The sequence below is a fragment of the Nanorana parkeri genome, unplaced genomic scaffold, assembly GCF_000935625.1.
Source record: "Nanorana parkeri isolate BGI_ZX_2015 unplaced genomic scaffold, ASM93562v1 scaffold1564, whole genome shotgun sequence".
In the NCBI taxonomy this organism is placed as follows: Eukaryota; Metazoa; Chordata; class Amphibia; order Anura; family Dicroglossidae; genus Nanorana; species Nanorana parkeri.
The window spans coordinates 255,134-275,598 of NW_017307832.1; the positions used below are offsets into that span (position 1 = coordinate 255,134).

General features: G+C 37.6%; 1 protein-coding gene and 1 long non-coding RNA gene across 2 annotated transcripts in view; both read left to right on the forward strand.

The window, feature by feature from the left end:
- LOC108798841 overlaps nt 1-5,436 on the forward strand; it is a 16,525-nt gene extending 11,089 nt beyond the window's left edge. Inside the window, exons 2-3 of the long non-coding RNA XR_001941980.1 lie at nt 2,294-2,301; nt 5,425-5,436. This is a non-coding gene — a long non-coding RNA (uncharacterized LOC108798841). The remainder of the gene's footprint in view (nt 1-2,293; nt 2,302-5,424) is intronic.
- The window catches only part of PURG (purine rich element binding protein G), a 16,852-nt gene extending 11,329 nt beyond the window's left edge, over nt 1-5,523 (forward strand). The window contains exons 2-3 of the mRNA XM_018570641.1: nt 2,927-2,991; nt 4,076-5,523. Of these exons, the coding sequence (XP_018426143.1) occupies nt 4,094-5,068 (975 nt within the window). The 5' untranslated portion in view covers nt 2,927-2,991; nt 4,076-4,093 and the 3' untranslated portion in view covers nt 5,069-5,523. The remainder of the gene's footprint in view (nt 1-2,926; nt 2,992-4,075) is intronic.
- Nucleotides 5,524-20,465: the final 14,942 nt, after the last annotated feature.

A 20,465-nucleotide genomic window follows, 5' to 3' on the forward strand; every position in this document is an offset into this window, starting at 1 on the left:
TGGCAGGCCACGCCCCTTCCCTCTTTGACGGCAGAAGGAGCCTATGGCTCCTCTGCCATCAGTATCCGCAACCCGGACGTTCGGGGAACGGATGATCTCTTCGGAACGGCGGCGGGGACGAGTGCAGCTGACGGGTAAGTGTGGGGGGGGACTGGCGTAGAAAAAAGGTGCTGTGCCATTTTTATCCTAATGCAGAGAATGCATTAAGGTAAAAAACACCCAGACCTTAATGCTACTTTAAGGAATCATTATCAAGGGCTTAAGAGTACCTCCATGTGCATTATGATGTAGATCAGGGGTGCCCACAATTTTTTGTGTTAAGATCTACTTTTCAAATGACGAGCTACATGAGATCTACAAACGAAAAAACAAATCTCCCTTGCTCGTCGTCCTGTCTCTCCTTGCTCGTCGTCCTGTCTCTCCTTGCTCGTCGTCCTGAGGCTGGCTCTCTCTCTCTCCTGGCTGGCTCTCCTCGCGCTCTCTCTCTCTCTCTCCTGGCTCACCTTGCTGTATTTTGCAAACAGTGCAGTGCCGCAGGCTGTGTAAACTAATATTCTTTGATATAATACATAGCACTTCAACCGCCAGTATCCACCAGAAAGGTGTCAGGGAGCTCGGCTCAGCAGACTCAGGCTAATCGGTAATCATGTGTGCACAGCTAAATAAATATACCAAAATGGAATAAAGGGGCCACCATTCACACCCTTCCTGATCTACCAGCATCAGCTTTGAGAGCTACAGGTAGATCACGATCTACCTAATGGGCACCCCTGATGTAGATAGTGGAGATGAGGTTGGGAGCTGCTGCTATAATGTCCAGGCACAAATTGTTTCTAGTGTTTTATTATGGCCTGGAAAAATCAATAAAAGTGCCACTTTGGGAGTGGGGGTTAAGGAATCCTCATAGTTTATTATAGATTTCAAAGATGTCACATTTTATTGTTATTAGCACTGAGGTAATTAGCTAAGGCATGAGCTAGGATGGTTTTTGTGGGAACCTTACTTTTGACCTGACACTTATGTTGTGATAGGGAGAGAATACTAGAGAATAATCATAAATCATATCCCTCATAGGTAAAGCTAGTATATTGCATGTAAAAATTTAGATTATTACAAATGTCCATTGGTGACATGTTATCCTTTTTAAATTAACCTGGCCAAGTAGCAGATTTACGTAACTGCTGCTCACATACACATTTCCTTAGCTCCTTCACTGCTCCATTCGAACTCCAGGAGTGGAGAGAAATACCCATTATGGCCAAGTATGGATAGCACCTGTCTCCTTGCTCTTCCTTCTGTTGGACGGTGCTTGGTAATTGGCAGCTCGGCCATCCAGCACACTCGCATGGTGGTGGGGAGAGGGTCCTTATCCCTGTGTAAGCTCCAAGAAGCAACTGGGAGTTTAAACAAGGTAACCAGTGCCAAGGGAGCAAAAGAAATGTAAATAAGGGCCAATCGTGAAGCTCTTTGGTCAGTCGAACTTGTTTTTTATATCTGTGTGAGATGCTTCTAAGATCATTCAGAATTAATTGAAGGCACATTTAACCTGCAGTTCACTTCCTTCTGACTTGCATTTTACCTGCTTTTGAGATGCTTTTGCGTTCCCATAGATTTGTGTGGGAAGAGAAGCAATTCTGCTAGCAACAAAAGCACATGAACACTTGCCATAAGTGTAACTGGGGAGGGTGGCAGTTAAGTGAATTTATTGCTTTTCCCTTGGTAGCAAGTGATATATGAGGGAATAAAACCATATCCCAGTCACAGTGATGTTTTCAGGTACATTTCAGTATGGCATGATTATGTATCATCTGTTGACATATCTTGTGCTTTTCATAGTTCTTTTTGCCACAATAGTTTGGAATAGATGTTCCAAGTGAGGGCAGTTATGATTTAAAAAATAAGAGACCCTTTGTCAATGTGTCTACAGCGGCTAACTATTGTATAGATCATTAAGATTCTCCCTTTCATGCTTCTAGTATTGGTTAGATAATCTAGCTCGTTTCTAAAAGCAACAGACATTTTTCTAAACTAGGACTAATATGGCACAGGGTGTTTCTTTTGGACCCCCAGTAAGGATTAGAAATCATATAGTGCTGTAAACTCAGGTCATATAATGAGAATTGTAATAATGAATATAATACAGTTGATTTATAATTAAGCCATTTTTTTTAGCTTTGGGTAGAATGGGAAATGGTAAAACCCCTGTCAAGGTTTTTGTGGGGGGTTTTTTGCCATTAGTGTGGGAGAGTTTTCTTTAGTTCATGTCCAATAAATACAAAACTATGTTAGTAAGGGAGATCTGTTGTTACCAAATGGGTTTCACTATTGGAACATTTTTCTTGTATTTTCTGGTGTCAGAAAACAGTTATAACGGTATATTGTGTGTTTTATGGAGTTCTGTATCCCAGTGAGGCTGCAACCAACTAATCGATAATAATTGATATTGAGAATAGTTGTGAACTATTCTCATTATAGATTAGTTGGTTGCATCCCCTAGCTATCTCCTCCGTGCTGGGAGAAGGACACAGCAAACAGTGGGTGGGTGCAATAGCCAGCCTGCTAGTGGCTATTGCAAATTGAAATGGCCAATAGCAGGCTGGCTATTGCACCAGCCCACTACTTGCTGTATTTACATTCAGCTGCCGTCTGTGGAATCTTGCCACTGGCAGCTGTCATTCCCTAGCTGAAGCTATTCAAGCGCTATTTGCTTACAATACAATTATTTAAAAAAAAGAAGGATTTTAAAAAATGGGAAAAAAGTCAGAGGGGAAGCCGTCTCCATGCTCCCTCGTCACCACTGATATGTTTCCTTTAATGCAATAGTAGTTTCCAATAACATACAGTATTTTATTTGTTTGAAGTAAATATTGTGTTGCGTTATATTGCATTTAATGTGGGAGTTTTATTATTGCAATTTCTTTAACAGGAGTTGCAACTTTGGTGTTGAAGAGGGTACTGAAAGACCTTGATGATATTTTTGCTTGGGCATAGGTGAGTATTTGTCTGTTTTCATTCAGATTTTCTGGTAGGTTAACCACTTGCCGTCCGCCCGTTGTAAAAAAACGGACGGACGGCACTGAAGCATTGGTGGGTTGCCGTCTCTCCAGACGGCATTTTTTTTCTGCTCGCGCGCGCCCCCTGGCAGGACATTTGGTTTGTTTTAGTGCTGTATTTTTGGTGTGTGAAGTTTTTTTTTCATTTTATGTCAGAATTAGGGGTTTATGTCTGATGTCAAGCAAGAAAAACTGATGCTTATACATTTTTTTTATTTTTTAAAAGGCAAATGGGTTAATTAAGGAGATATTGAGGGCCAAACAAAGCTGTTGGTTATAGCAATGAATTAAATTAGATCCACTACTCCAGCATTCTTACAGTCTCAAAGTTAATTAGTCAGTCAATCAGCTTCTCTATCTTTTTTTCAAATCCTAACTGAGCATACTGAAGAGAGATGCTACTGGGCAACTGCTCCAGATTCTGTCTCCTCTAGTTTTGATAAATCTCCCCCCCATTACTCAAACACTTTTTTAATAGGAAGCCTTGTTTAAAACCTAACTATCCTGTTGTCCGGTAGGTAATTAGGAAAGATAAAACTAAGCTAACCCTTTCCTAGTATAGTTGTGTATTTTATACTTATCACTGCCCTATGGGCATCCTATTCCTTGGCATAGTGGGGAGTTTTGCAACTGAAGGGGTAAATGCCTGGAACGGCCTGTTGACTTCTTTCTTTTAATGAAAAAAAGGTTGCTGCCAATCTCCCTCATGTTACCCAAAGCTAAAGTATCTTAGGTCTTATATAATGAACAAATATGGCTACCCCCTGTACATGTTATTACAAACTACATATAGAGAAACACGGTTTTTGTTTTTCTCTTTTTAAATGCATTACCACACTGATAAGCTTACAATAAGCTGATCACTTTCACATGTATGAAAACATCACAACTAACAAAACCTAAAAAGATGCCCTTGAAGTTGCATTCATGCATACTGGGAATCGCATACCAGGATCTTTACAAGGCATTATTTTTTTTTCTTCTAATCTATTGCACCTTTTTTAATGCTTTTCTTTTTACAGTTGTTTGAGAGAATAAACATGGATCGAGGAAGAGGCCAAAGGGAAGGGGCAAGCATGAGCAGAAATATTTACCCACAACAATACAACTACCCCTCCTCGCAGAATTTAGAGATACAGGAACTGGCATCTAAAAGAGTAGATATTCAAAAAAAGAGATTTTATTTGGATGTCAAGCAGAGTGCTCGAGGCCGTTTTTTGAAAATAGCTGAAGTCTGGATTGGAAGAGGGCGACAAGATAACATCAGAAAAAGCAAGTTGACTTTATCTTTGTCTGTTGCTGCTGAATTAAAGGATTGTTTGGGAGATTTCATTGAGCATTATGCTCACCTGGGTCTTCGAAGCAGTCATTCTCAACGCAGTGACCATGGAAGTGATAAGGAGCACGATTCCAGGAGGAGACCACATCCAGTATCCCCTTCGGGATCTGTTGGATCAGAAGAACCTACAACACACAGTGTTCTGAAGACTGAATATATTGAAAGAGACAATAGAAAATATTATCTAGACCTTAAAGAAAACCAGCGTGGACGTTTTTTAAGAATTAGACAAACTATGACCAGAGGGCCTGGAATGATTGGCTACTTTGGCCAGAGTTTGGGTCAGGAGCAGACTATTGTTCTGCCAGCCCAAGGAATGATTGAATTTAGGGATGCTCTGGTTCAGCTTATTGAAGACTACGGAGAAGGAGACATAGAAGAGCGAAGAGGGGGTGTAGATGAACCCCCTGAGCTTCCAGAAGGAACATCATTCAGAGTGGACAATAAGAGGTTCTACTTTGATGTTGGTTCCAACCGTTATGGCATATTTCTGAGGGTAAGTGAGGTTAGACCACCCTACCGCAACACTATTACAGTTCCTTACAAAGTATGGACGAGGTTTGGTGACAATTTTATCAAGTATGAAGAAGAAATGAGAAAAATTTACAATGGCCATAAAGAAAAGAGAATGGATGTACGCGTGGACAGTAGTGAAGAGCAAGAGTGTCCTGAATAGATGAAATGCCAATGGAACACCATAGAAAAATAATTCAAGTCTTTTTATTGGAGACAAATGCTATAGTATTTTAGAAGATTTCCCCATTTTTCATTTTCTGTTAACTCCTAATTTTTTAGCAGAATACCTTTGGACAAAAATAGTACATCAAGAGTCTGGTATCTAGGTTTAATTACAACACAAATACTCTTACAAGTGTACTAGCCTCCGTTGGAGCTGCTTCAATAATTCAAGACTTTTCCAGTATGTTTTTGATCAGCACAAAGTTCAACATTTAAGAAACCTTAGGTAAGACTTGAATTGCACTATCAAAGCTAATTACATATATCTATATTTCTACTTTTATAGATGTATAGATATATTATACACATGAGAAATATTATCTAAAACCTTTTTTTTTTTCCCTTTCTGTGCATTTTAATTTGATAAAACAAAAGTTCTGCCAAGCTTATTTACAGGGCATTTATAACTGTGAATGTATTGGAAATGCATTTACATGTTTGCAGAGCTCTTCTGCTGGAGTTCTGAATGTTTATCGGACACAGGAACCATCAGTGACAAAGAGTAGAATGGAAGCTGACAGTGTGTGTTAACTGTTTACACTGTTTACAGCCAAGGATTTCTACGTCTCAAGATTTAAAACTGTTAAAAACCATCAAAAATAGCTGCACCGAATGAAGTATGGGATGAACAAGTAGCAATTTAAAAAGGTGAAAGAGTGAAATGTGTTCAGTTATGCCTTTTAACAAAACTTCTCCCATCACAGCTATTTTATATATGAATATATCTCTCCCTATATTTATAATGGTGCACCTCTGTATAGGCCTGTTGTTCAATGGAAGTTTGTTTATACTGTAAGTTTAAATACCCTATTCTTCCCTGTCTTCTTTCCTCTGTGCGTGTGTATTTGGTCACAATGGATAAAAACAATTGATGAATGTTCTAGTATTCTTTTAATTAGATGTCGTTTGACTGAAATGTTTATGCAGCATCTCTTAGCAAAGAAAATGTGGATGCTTAAATAGAAAACCATTGTTCCACCTGAATAGTGGCATAGGGTTCTCATTTATAACAATGGACAACTGAACCATACCAAATCTGCCCTTACTTGCGTATTGTTTTGCACAAGGGTTGCTGACTTTGTATGTTAGGTGTACAAGCACTGAAAAGTTTTATTTTTATTTAAAGAAACAAATACATATATATCTATAAATATATCTATATATAGCTATACACCGTTAGTGTTTAGTTAATTGAAAACTGTATGTATATCATAGTTATGCATGTTGAGCATACCTATAGAGTTACCTTTTAGTAAAGATTATAAGTGGGGTATACAGTAAGTATCACTGATCGCTGTTGCTGCTAAACACTGTGCCTGTAGTAATGGAGAACATGTTCACATGGCTAATTGGATGTACGAATGTAACAACAGGTCATATGGCCATGTATATCCCACATTCATGGTAACTGTAATTCCTTTGTCAACAAATGGCATTTCCTTTTGTCTGTCACACAATGACATTCCCCACTGCAATTCTTGTTCAGTGACCTTCATGTTAAACTACAAAATATGTTCAGTTAAAAGTAAAAAAAAGTTGACGTCTGCACCAAAGCACATCATCACTTTATCCTCCCATTAGTCTCAATATGTTTGTTATCTTTGTATTGGATCACTTGTTCTATTGATTTTTTATTTTTATTTTATGTTTTTACAGAATGTCTGAAATTCTTGTGACTTAGATAAAATGTCTGCTTGTTAAGATAATAACAATAGCCAAGATTGTTCCTTTTTCTTCATTTAATTTAGCTCATATAGCATGTTTTGAAAATAGTTTGTGTGTATATATTTATCCACACTGGACTGTTACGATGCAGCATCTTAAGAGTCCATCCATGCAAAACTGATAGTTTACTTGTGGGGTGGATGTTGGCTTGTTTGTTAAATAAGCTAGACTATAATCAAGACGGTCTTTATTACAAGTCCTCACTTGCCAAAAGGCCTTATTGTACTGTTTATTATTAAGGAGCAGAAGGTGTTAGACTCTTTACCCTGTCCTTTGTCATTGCTGTTGTAGGAGCCAGTGTAGGATGATCTTGCCTTGGAGCTCCTGACAAATAGTCGGTGATATTGAGGTCTCAGTTTTGGCTGGGCTTGTAATATTTGTAGAACTTAATCCCCGCTTAATGCATTGTGCATATACTTTGTCCAACTATTTCGCCAGTTGAGACAAATAAAGCTTTAGGCAGGTAACAGGAGCCTGTAGGCCATGTAGACTTCTAAAGTAAACTCCACAATTGTGTATTCTGCAGGTGTCACAATGTACATTGCTTAGTCTGTATAGCAGGCTTACCTGTGACTGGATTGCTATGTCTTCTTGCCAGTTTGACCAGTCAGTCTTTAGCTGACCTTAAGCTAGAGCTGCTTGAACACATTGGAGCTGATTTTACTAAGGGCAAATACGTTTACATTGGATTCAACATTGGCCAAAGGGATTTTGCACTTTGCAGGGGAATTTTCTTACGGCTGGGTAAAGCATTGAAATTTCAATTTGAATATACTTTGCAATCATGTGCAAGAAAAATAGAAAACCAGTATTTCTGCTTGCACATATTTGGATGATGGGGAGTTGAATTCATTCACTAAAGTAAGGGGAAACTTCCCCCTGCAAAGGGCAAATCCCCTTGCAAAGTGAACAGCCTATTTGCCTTTAATAAATTAAACTTCATTATGTTATCTGATTTTTCAGTTTTTGAATCACGTGCCACCAGTTAGACCCTGGTTAATAAGGCATAGCTTGAAATGACAGGTTTTAGGGTTGCTGATTGATGGCGTCTGTCTTAGTTCATTATTATTTTTTTCTTTCCTTCAGGGTCTCAAGAATAGGAGGATGATTTATTCAAATATTTTAGAATGTTCACACAATAAATTGTGTGAAAATTCACTTCATGATCCAGTTATGTGCAGATGAAGTGAGTTAAACAGATTTTGTTTTCACATGATTGGATAATTGAAGTGAATCTTCACACATTTTATAGGGTAAACATTTTCAAATGATTTAGTAAATCAGCCTCAATGTATTTTCTAGCTCTTTCTATTAAATCACAGGTAAAATATATTTGTCACTTTTTTAGTTTTAAAGAATAATGACACTTATGAAGCCTCCACACTGTTCTGAAACTAGGTACATGTCTACTTCTGGCAGAAATCAATGGTATCCTCGTGATTGGACTTTTATTAAATAACTACAGGAAGATTTACTTAAAAGCTTTGTAGAAGCTAAGTATAATTTACACTTACCTCTATGGCATCTTTCACTTTAAAACTATGAGCGTTTCCAAAAGTATTGAAGGAAACATGGGATTCTTGAAATATAGGACCTACCATGTTATCCTTATTGTTGCTTTTTTTTTTTTTTTACCCAGAGTCACAGACTTGAAACAAGCATGCAGTTTGGGAATTTAAACTATCGACATACTTGATTGGTGTCATTGCCTTAAGTATATATACTTTATAGTGAAGCAATGATAGGATTTCAGCCCCAGAACTGGCACCTTGCCTTGCAAGCTCACACATTTCCATGTTGATAGGTTCCTTTTACCATGTAAATGCAGGCACAGTTTGAAACTGTAACCTACCTCTGGTTGTAAAGGGGTTAAAAAACATTGCTGATGAGACATAAAGTTCAGCAAGAAGTATGTAAAAAGTATTTAAAAAAATTGCACATGCCTGTCTTTTTGTTCTTAGATGCACAGTTCAGAGTTACAATGTAATATAATCCATAAAGTTTTGGGTCTGAAGCCTTGCTGTACTCCTGTATATATCCTTGATCATCTCCATCTAATCTTTATAGACAATGCAGTTTAATTTAACAGCAAACACCTCCTACTGCCCCACGCTCCTGTAGATTGGACTAAATAGCTGTAAAGAACCAGTAAGTCTGATAGAGCTGCACACAAATTTTACACAAAATATCTTATTTAGTTTTGGGTGCTGTGGTGCATAGCTTAATCCCTAGGTTGTGCAAAATAGTGGGGAGATTTTGTTTTTGAGTGCCAACAAGCACCTTTAGTTCTAAGTTAAGCCGCTGCCTGTCACAACTGCGCATAAGTGGAAGTTAATATCCCCGATGCTCAGACACCAGTGAATGCCTTATGAAGAATTATGTTCTGCCTACACTCTACCCAAAACTAAGAAGTCTGTGTTTTTTGTTTTTTATGCAGTCGAGTTTCCCGCATTTGGGGAAAATGCAGGGGTCGGCACACCTGGAGTGCCCTGGGTGAATCACATTCATGATCATGATATCTCCCCTGCCAGAGGTCTGTTTTAAGTGTATTTGCTTGTTTGTGCTCTAACCAAGAGGCATTTAAAACATGCACTCTAGGATGTTCTTTTAGTGTATTCCATTCAGTTGATTTCAGTTTAACACATAGGGATCCTAGAAGTATAACAAATATGTTTCATTATATGCTTGGTGATTTATAAATATGAATGTCAGGTTATGCCATGTAAGGAAAAGTTATATGGTAAGTGTGCTGAGGAGATCTGTGCATCATTAGTTGAAACAGCTACAAATGAAGAAATATTTACTACACTTGGTTTGCCATAACTACATAGTATTGAAAATGAAAGCTTTTCTAATTATAATCCCAATTTAGCTGCTTTAAAGTGAGCCTGAAGTAATTTTAGGGTTTCTAAGGGGGCACTGCTGCCACATAGCAGACACCTTAGCTCAGCTGTAGAGTGTCTCAGGTGCCCTGAATTTCAGTCGTGGTCTGATGTGCAAATATCAAGCAGTCTTCTTTATGGAGGATTTGACCCCATCCCAGCTCTTGCAGGTCTTTGTTGGCCAGTGAAAAGTCTTTAATTCTGCTCCTACAATGTATTTATTTTTTCGTCACTATGGATAAAAATGATCATCGATTTGACCCAAAAAACTATGACAAAATCAAACGAACATTCCAGAACCAAACTTTTAGTAAATTAAATTCTGGTATATAGCCACCTTAAGATTGTCATGTTTGTTTTTAGTAGGTAATATTGCAGGTTATCATAGTTCTCACTATAAACTCAGGAGTAAAAGCTTAAAAATGCATTCAAGTACCTTAACTATTAACAATACTGTACCTTGTGTATCGCTCGGCTGTAGATCCTCAAATCATCTCTGAATTGGTGCTGACACTGTCCTTCTGGAGGGTGGCTACTTTTATTCCCCATGGTCCCTGCGTGTGTTTTAAAGTAGCCACTGCTCCAAGCTCACTCCCGTGATCGCCTTTAATCACACGTTTTAGTTTACCAATTTGTATTGAAATTATAGTCTATCACAGGAGTGAGCTTGGAGCAGTGGCTACTTTACAACACACACAGGGACCATGGGGAAGAAAAGTAGCCACCCTCCAGAAGGAAGGACAGTGTCAGCACCAATTCAGAGATGATTTGAGGCTCTACAGCTGAGTGATACACAAATAAGATACATTTTTATTAATAGGGTATTTGAATGCATTTTTAAGATTTTAACTTCTAAGTTTTTAGTGTTACTATAAGCATAAAAGTTCACCAGACCTTTCAAAACCTTTAATAAAGCGAGACAGAAGCAAAAACAAACATGGCTGTCATTCTACTAGAAAGCAATTCAGTACCTTGTTCCTTTTTTTTTTTTTTTTTTTCCATCATGCAATTTCAGGTTCTTTTACTGAACTTAATTGGGCTTAAATATAAGGTAAAACGCAATCATTTTTTTTTTCTCATTGCTCTAAATTGATCAAAAGTTAAAGCTTGGTTACCAATGGTTACTGCACTCTTTTTAGTTAGCCCTGTGACTCAGTCTGCTGTCACACGTGTCATAGAAATGCTTACTGTTTGTAGCATTATCTGCTGAAAAATGCGTTTCGAGCCCAGAGCGAGGGGAATGGGAATTGCTGTACCCATTAACCACATCAGAGCGATTCTCAGAAAATTCTGTAACATATTCCTGGTGGCCTAATTTCTATTCAGCCCCATGTTGAGCTCAAGGCATATTTTTTCAGGTTCAGTTTGATGAATTTTAAAAGTGCATTCTATCACAAGTAAATAGAATCGCTTCCAAGCTGACAACAACCTATATGCCCGCCTTTTTTTAGACTAGTTCATTTTGAAAGAACAAGAATACATGCGACTCCATAAGTAGTACCTTTTGTAAAGAGAAGTTGCTCTAGGAGTTATGGCAGGAAAGAGGATATTGTCTTTGTACCAGTTTTTGCATCACTGGGGAACTTTATAGTTCTGAAAAACATCATCTAACAGCTTCTGGTTATTTTTATGGTTGCATTTTTTTTGCTAGTGACCGTTGTAGTCAGAATGTTTGGGAACGTTTTGGTCTTTGATTTATTTAGGTCTGATAACAGATCTTGAGAAAATGTGCAATATGTTTTTCCCGTTTTTGTTGCTTGTATGATAGTGGATGTGCTATTAAAATTACTGTAATCGTATTGTGCAAATTTCATCTTATCTTGCGTTTAATAAAATGAGATCTATTATGAGATGGTATTTCTTTAGTAGAGGAAATATTATCGTTGTTTTATCATAAAATAGTTTTAAAATATAGACCTGTATTTGTAGTTTAAATTATACAAATATAATCTACAAGTAATAATATGAAATGTCTCTGAAACTAGAAAATATACATTTTTGTTTTATATATTTTGGCATAACTCATTACCCTTGGCATGGAAAAAGCTGCTCCTTTTTATTATGCAACAATAATTTTAAGTCAATGTTTTTGTTTTTCTAGGTTGACGTAGCTACTGTATATAGCTGTAAACAAAATAACACATCATATCCTGTTAGGACCAAGACTATTAACAAACGTTTTCACACCAATGACCTTACTTGAACTGGGCATCACAATATACTTATTGGCAGTAGGACAAATTACGTTACAGTTTCTAATTTCTTCTATTTTGTCAATTTTGACATTGATAAGTAAGCCATTACCTTTGTTCATTTCAGTGGATTATATTTGTGAAAAGATTCATTAAAGTACAGCAGCGAGATGTGTAAATAATAATAATTTTGCCTACTTTTAATGACTGTTGGAAAGTAAAATTAATAATGATGTAGGCACCTTGGAAACGGTTAAATATAACTAAAGTCTCTTACCAGGACAAGAGGTAGGGGACATTTTCTACAGGGACACAAACGACGATAAAAAGCAGATGGAGGTTCTAGCCTTCTTTCACTCTGACAATTTTATTTTTGTGGATGTCTTCCTGCTAGAAGTTTTATTTTACTCGCATCCTGTCCTAGTGACAACCAGTAGGACCAATAAAACCTGACAGATTCTAACCATTCCCCTCTCCAAAACTAAAACAAGAAAAACGCATAATTGACAAATAGCTCAGCTAAGACTGTAGTAACTGATAAGCTCTTGTCATGCTCATTGGAAGTGGTGTGCAAAGTCTTAAGGTATATTTCAGCCCTTGTTCATGGATGGTAATGCCACCACTGAAGATGCACCGTGTCACATCTCTGATGCATATAGCCATACATGAAGGCTTGTAATGCATACGTGGCAAGTCAGAACACTGTAGACCTCAACATGCACAGAATTGCACATTTATGCATTCTTTTGCACAGCTGCTGCAGTGGGCGGAATGATGTGCCTACAGAGATGCATAAAAATGCATGTAATTATGCGCTCTTAAAACTCAAGACCCTGAACACATTTCTTGGTGGTGGGCTGTAATTCTGGAGCACTCCAGCTGTATTAGAAAAACAAAAGGCTCATATGGTATTAACATGCATTGCAGTGTCCACCCTCAATAATGTCACATGGGGCTACAAGGATGGGTTCAGAAAGTATCCCAGGTGAGCGTTTAGAAAGATTGAATTGCATTTACAGCCATATCAATTTAGGGTTATACTTAAAATGAATGAGGATGCATAGCCATGAATGCTGGCTGCATAAATAGTCAGAGGTTCTCAAAATTTCCTGGAACATAACCAAGGCAACTTAATAGTTGTTTCACCTGCATCTAATTATATTTTTTGGGGAAAATAATTATTTTGTAAGAAAGTATATTTGCACTTTTTTTTTTCTTAATAGCCTGCTGTACATTGTAATTTTTCTTTATACAATTTTATATGTGTAACAACTACATTTAAAGTTTTCTTCTAATGCTTTAAACATGCAACATTCTTACATTTTAAGCTTATTGGAACATAAAAGACTTGGCAAAAAAGCCATTACTTTTCCATTAATCTTAATAAAGGGTTTTCCATGAAGACTTTTTTGTGCAGTGTGAAATATCTCCAGATCTGTCACACTACAGGCATCTCCTGTTTTTAGGTTTGTAGCTGATTGGCAAACATAGAACATAGTCACCCTTACAAACACCCCCTTTGGGTTAAAAGAATCTTCTCACCAGAAAACGCTTCCATTGATGTCTTACTAATTATACCATAAAGTTGAATTTCTTGTTCTTCAGACAATTTGTTTACCTCGATGCATTGCATCATGTGAACTTAAGTTGGGAAGGTATTTAAACCAATGAATACACGATCCATTTATTCCTACACATTTTTGCTATTCCTATTTGATGCCAATAAGTATTTCAGCTTTTAGTAAATATATTGTTCACAGCATTGTAAGCCATAATTGATTTAAATCGTAATTATAAGCTTACTGCTATGGTCTATAATTTATTTTGTGCTTTAGAACCAAATATGTAAGAATGTGGGTGGATGTAGGCACCATTGTGTACAGGTGAAGGATAGTTCAGCATTTGACTGGCCATAAACATTCCAATGCAGTGTTTGGGCAAGAGTGCAGCTGGGGGCAAACGGCCATCTTGTGACAGGTTGATCCTTCTCTCTTCTCTTTTGAAAAGCATGTGAACTGCCTCTTATCAATGAGTGAGATACAAGATAATCAGCAGTGTGCCCGTGTGATTTTGTAGACATGTGGGTGTCTCATCCTCTTCCTTTTTTTGTTTTGTTTTGAGAAGACCTCTACTTGTCTATGACCAGCCTTATAATCTCCACCTGGCAAATATGTAACTGCCTGTGATTTCACACAAGTGTCAACCTCCTCCTAAGCTTATTTTACAATTATGTTGGAGAACACTCTTATCTGGAACTGGTGATGTTTTTGCCCTCTTTGGATCATATAATTTTAACACTTTTTGAAATCATTTTATGTAATCAGTTTTTCTTTTTGAAAGTATCCTTTTACATTTGCACAATAAAGTGAATGTATCATTTTAAGCATTATGGAGTGCTACCATTTACTTATTTGAGAACTTCCCCATGTAAATCTCTGGCTTCACTATTTAATTGACCACTGACTTAGAACAAGTGCGTGGGTCCAGGTTTTATTTATAATTTTATCAGATCAGGTATAGTTCCCTTTTTTTTAAGCAGTTTACATTTTTTTTATATATTGTCATATTCCTTTTATTATAGCTTTTATTCATGGTAAAGTGTTCGGGGATATAAAACTTAATTTAGGGTTTGTCTGAGTAGATTTATTTTAAACCCATTTTTTTTTTTAGTCATCCTTAAGACAGCTAGACACGCTGATCTGAACAAGAAATACAGAATAAATAAACCTACTTTACTATAGATTCATCTGCCCACCTGGCTGGTGTGCTTTAGATCTAGCCAAATTCTGGAGGGTTTGGACAGTTTTCTTTCCTAGGCCAAATCTTCCTAATGTTGGCCAGGCTGGTCCACTTGAGGAGGCTGAGCACCTTTCCTGATGCTCCTCGGGTCTGCCTGTTTCACCCTTCAGGTATACCTTAGGGTTAATTTTAGGTTACGGTTATGATACACAAGTTATAGTTAGGAGTTGGATTAAGGTTTACAGTTGGGTTTTAGGGGTTCTTTCATGTTGAGGTTAAAGGTTTTGTTTTTAATAGTTAATTTCAGGTGCACATACAGTAAGTCTACAGCTGCATTTGTAAATCATGTTTTGCATCACCTGAGATGAGGAATGTAGTAGCCTCCAAGTAAGCTTGCTCTCAGTTTTTCCATTGCTTTAACTTTATTTTACCAAGTTAAATACTCTCTTAACATAAGTAGACACAAAGCCACATAGTGGCACTGTAACATGAAGGGCAGTTTTCACATATACTTACAAACTGATGTAACTGAAACCTCGAAACATAGGCTTAGTGGATCCTCTTTGCAGACCAGCAGAGCTGAATGCTGGGGGTATTTGCATGTAGTTTCAGAGTTTGTGTCTGTGAGCTGTAGCTTTTGTGACCTTGATTCCATACACATTTATTTTCTAAAAATGTTTGGCTTAGTGACATTTCCACATAAGAGAGGTACAACTATAATAAAGATTTTTTTTAAAAGAGTTGTTTAAGGAAACATTAGTACAGGTGATGCTGTAGTACCGGTATGTGTTTTATATTTGTTGATTTGTAGGAGAGCAGAGTGGTATTACTTGGGGCAAGAAATTAAGCAGGGTTTAATGTATCTACTCTTGGTATCTGTGGTTTCTAATGGAATACAGTTGAATTCACAATCATTTATCCTATGTTTTTTACGGTTTGAATATGTTGGTTGTCTGGCACAGGATTTAGAAAATGCAGGATTTTCGTGGCTGAGAGAGTGAATGGACAATTGCATTGCTTCATTTTTAAAGCTGATGATGTATTATGTTGTTTTAAGTAGAACAGAGAAGGGTTAGGTTTTTATTTTTGTTTTTGTTTTTTTATAGAGGTCTGCTTCCGTAGAAAGAAATTTCTCATCATTCCCTGCCCAATAAAGAGACAAACTTTTTTTTTTTTGTATGGAGTGCTGTCTTTGCCTTCCTGTTCCTATGGGGTCATAGACAGAAATAAAAACCTATAGACAAATCCATCCAGCATTTGACCCTAAACGCTACTGATGTGTGTGCACGGCTACTGGTGATACCATATTTACAGCTCAAAAATTGAAAAAAAGCATTGGGGAAGAAAATGTATTTTGATACTTGGTACTTTTTCTTTGTTACCAGTCTTGCTGAGAACTAGATGAGGCCCATTTAGGGTGCCGGCATCTTCTATACAGGAAAGTATTTTTTTTTACATTTTTGTCTAATCACTTAGTCATTATGTTTCCTAAAAGCTGCCTCCAACTCGCTCTGCTTCCATTAACTTTCTGTCCAGTACAAGATCACAAGGCACAGCACAGTCTGCAGCAGATGTCCATCTACTAGGTTGGAGAAGGGAGACGGGAAAGGAGGTGTAGGGAGCAGGAAAGTGGCTTGCCTTGCTGTGCCTGTGTGATTGTGTAGACACACAGCTGCAATCTGCCTTATTTTTTTTTTAAACATAAGCCTTATTAGTAATAACTACCACAGTTGCAATGCTTGCTATAATATTTTATCCTATTATCCATGTTAAAGATTTTCAACATCAAAATATTGCGTGAGGTGATGGGGAAAATTATAATATAGCATTAAAAGCAGGAAAATGGTACACTGCATGGCCAAAAAAGTCACACACTCTACTATTTTGCTGAACTGCCTTTTAGCTTTGGTTAAGGCACACATTCGCTGTGGCATTGTTTTGATAAGCCTATGCAATGTCATAACAATTATTTCCATCAGGAGTTGTATTCACTTTTCATGTAGATCTTGTAGTGATGAAGGGAGAGTCAGACCACTGCGTAAAGTGTTCTCCAGCACATCCTGAAGATTCTCAATAGGGTTAAGGTCTGGGCTGGATTGTAGTGGTCAATCCATGTGTGAAAATGTTTCATGCTCCCTGAACGACTTTCGCAATTTGAGCCCAATTAATCCTTGCATTTTCATCTTTGGAATATCCACATGCATTCAGGGAAGAAACAAAACTGGTCTTTTAGATAGGAAACTGACTTCATTTTTTGGGCACTTAATTGTGCTGAACCTAGACCTGACTAACTGAAGCTGTGGGAGTATCACTTCATCCACCACCCTGATGCACCCATCACTCTGGATCGGGGTAAATCTGGACTCATCAGACCACACGCCCTTTTTACCATTGCACCAGAGTCAAATATTTATGCTCCCTAGCAAATTGAAACCTTTTTTTTTTTTTCTGATTAACCTCATTGATGACTGGTTTTCATAAGACTACTCCGCTGTTTAGTCCCAATCCCTTGAGTTCTCTTCACATTGTGCATGTGGAAATGCTTTTACTTTCACTATTCTAGCCGTGAGTTCTACTGTTGATTTTGTGCGATTTGATGTCGCCAAACTCCGATCAAGTTCATGCAAGATTTTTTTTCCGAAGATTATGGTTCACCACTATCTTTTTCAGGTTTTAATAATGTGTTGGACAGTTCTTAACCCAGTTTTAGCAGTTTCAGCAATCCCCTTTAGTTTTCTTTGCTTGATGCAGGCCGATAATTTAGTCTGTCAGTGTTGCATCTTTTCCACGACCACAAGATATGTCTTTTGACATGGTTGTTGAAGAATTGAGAAGCTACTCACTGCATTAGTTAGGGTTAAATAACTTGCCAGATGAAACATATTAACTGCAGTAATTATTATCCAATGGAAGGCTTTTACTTATTTGCTGAGCTAAATCCAGGCGGTGAGTTGTTTTTTTTTTTTGCCAGGCAGTGTATACAAGCATTGAACCAGTACACAATTTGATGAATTATTTTGGCTCGGAAACATGTTAGTACAGTTCTATCATATTTGTTTTATCAAGCCATTAAAAAATGACCATGTTGATGGTTTTTTAGCTCTGTAAAGTAAGAGTAAATGGTCTGCACAACATAATGGTTAAAGAAGGATAATGGACTTTATTTGGACAGAAAGTTTTTTTGTTTAAAGCATATTGCTCCAGTTTTACACTTTGGCTAGCCTATGCTATGCATTTATTTGCCAATTCTTCTCCTCAGCATCGTTTACACTGCTCAATTCTCGTACTTGAATCGAGCAGTGTATGGGCACCTTCAGGAAGACATTACAGTCACAATACAATTTAAGACAAGATGGTAAGGAGGGCCTACAATCTAAAAGGGAGGGGGAAGTGATACATGAGTTAACTGCGCGGGGATGATTGTTTGAGAAAGTGATTGTTCAGTGGTTAGGGTGAGGTGGGATAGGCTTCCCTGAAGAGATGAGTCTTAAGGGATCGCCTAAAGGCAGTCAGTGTGGGAGATAGACGGACAGGTTGGGGTGGAGAGTACCATAGGATGGGAGACACTCTAGTGAAGTCCTGCAGGCGAGCATGGGAGGAGTTGATGACAGCGCTGGAAAGCAGGAGGTCTTGTGAAGAGCGGAGGGGACGGTTAGGGTAATACTTTGAGACCAGGTTGGTCTCAAAGTATTACCCTATATCTTAAAGGAGATATAGCGGGGGCCAGAGTTGTGGATGGCTTTGTAGGTGGTTGTTAATATTTTGAATTTTATCCTTTGGGCTATAGGAAGCCAGTGCAGGGATTGACAGAGGGGGGTTGCAGACACTGAGCGGTTGGTTAGGTGGATGAGTCTAGCAGTACATATTTACTTGGATACTTAACTGGTCCTGTACAAATGTATTTGTTGGATTTCCATTTTTCATAATATACTGCATTAAGTGCAGTTGAATATAATAATGAAATCTGCTCACCTTACTATGCAAAAATGAAACAAAGCGTAAAGTGGTGCTTTACTCAAAGTCCACATTTACACATTAAAGCTCCCTGACGCTTCTGGGATGCCTCTGTACATAACAGAGGATGTGAGCAGACGGCTTTGGGTACCTGCACTAGCAAATTTGTAAAAATCCAATGAAATGTTGTGAAAATAAAATTCCAAGTACAAGGTTCATTAGTTTTTGAGTAAAAAATTAACCCCCCCCCCCCCCCATCGATTAATTATGGGAAATAAAAAAAATCAATAGTGAATAATGCCTTATGTTATGGACAGGGCAGAGAGACTGTACGCTGGGAAAATTTAAATCATCTTAACAAGATATATATCTTAATATCTTAGTGGTTATGTAGTAGAAGAACCTGAACATAATAGAGAGCACAGCAGAAGAGCCATGTTGCTGAGATGCATTTTAAAGGACCTATTTATAAAATCTGGGGAGAAAAAGTGAAACGTAAGTGGGGTTGTTGCCTTTAGTACCCTATGCAGCTTCACTTATTTATTTTTTTGTTGGGGAAAGTGAGTTAGGCTGGATTCACACTTCTTTTTTCCTATGTATTGCGTTAACTATGTTGCGCTAGGGTAGCCCATTGATATGCAACATTTTTTTACTTCTGTTGCAGCCCACCACAACACGTGGTGCAATGCATGTGTGTCCTTGCTGCCTTGCCTTGTGTGTTGGAGTGCCATTCAAAATCCCACCACAATGTGCTAAATGACATAACGTGTGTTATCATGCATATTACCACAATGCACACTATAGCAAAGTGTGTTTCAACCATTAGCAGCACCACTTTTTTTCTATATTTTCTTTCATCTAGCTAAAAAGGCCCCTTGTGTGAGTTGCTGCGCTTACGAGAAGGTTGTCAAAATTAATGCATTCTTACAAATATATCAATATTTTAGATCAATTATGCATATGAATGGAATCCATTATCAGTGGGTACTGACTTGTAAAATATATCTGTGTAAATACTTGGTTCAAGTAAAGTCATGGATATTCAAACTTAATAAGAAGCTACCAGGTTAGTATTTGAAAGACAAGTTACATGAAACAAACAAAAAAGAATGTTCTACTAAATAACGACTATTCCATTTGCATTAGAGGAAATCTAAAAAGGTGTTTAAATGGCACTTTCCGGTAGACTACTATCCTGACAATTATCTGCTTTACAATTTATTTTAAAAAAAGCATACATTAAAAAACTGCCTTATCTAAAGAGTAGCCAGGTCGAGGGTAGATATAATCGGTTATTTGAATACTCAGATTTTTTTGTGTGACATTCCATATTAATCATTCATATGAAGTGTGTTTTTGTTTGAAGTAATAAGCAATGTTTACATTCTAACATACATTCTAACATGCCAAGTTGGGTATATCGGTGATCCAAACATTTCCTGTGGACAGTAAATAGTTACCAGAGGTGGCAATGTGGCCCTTTGCAGCATTTGATGCCGGTACTTTTATATTTATAGTGGTTCTTCATGATCTTCCACCTTATCATCTAGCGAGCAGAGGAAGCAATATGTGCTTAGTTTAGTGCTTTCTGTGGCTCTGTGAGGACTAATTAATGCAAGGTACCCCACAAACATGCTAGTAATTTTGGTGCTTATTATGTTGTAAATATAAATATGTGTGACTTGGAAATGTACTTTACAGTTACCATTCGTAAAATTGTGTAAGTTTTCCTTGCGGTGCTAATAAAAAATAAAAAAACCAAATCTAACTTCATGTTCTTTAGCCCTAGTACTTCACCAATATTTGAGTGTTACTTGGTTGTGTTGCCTTTAGTTTGGGGGGG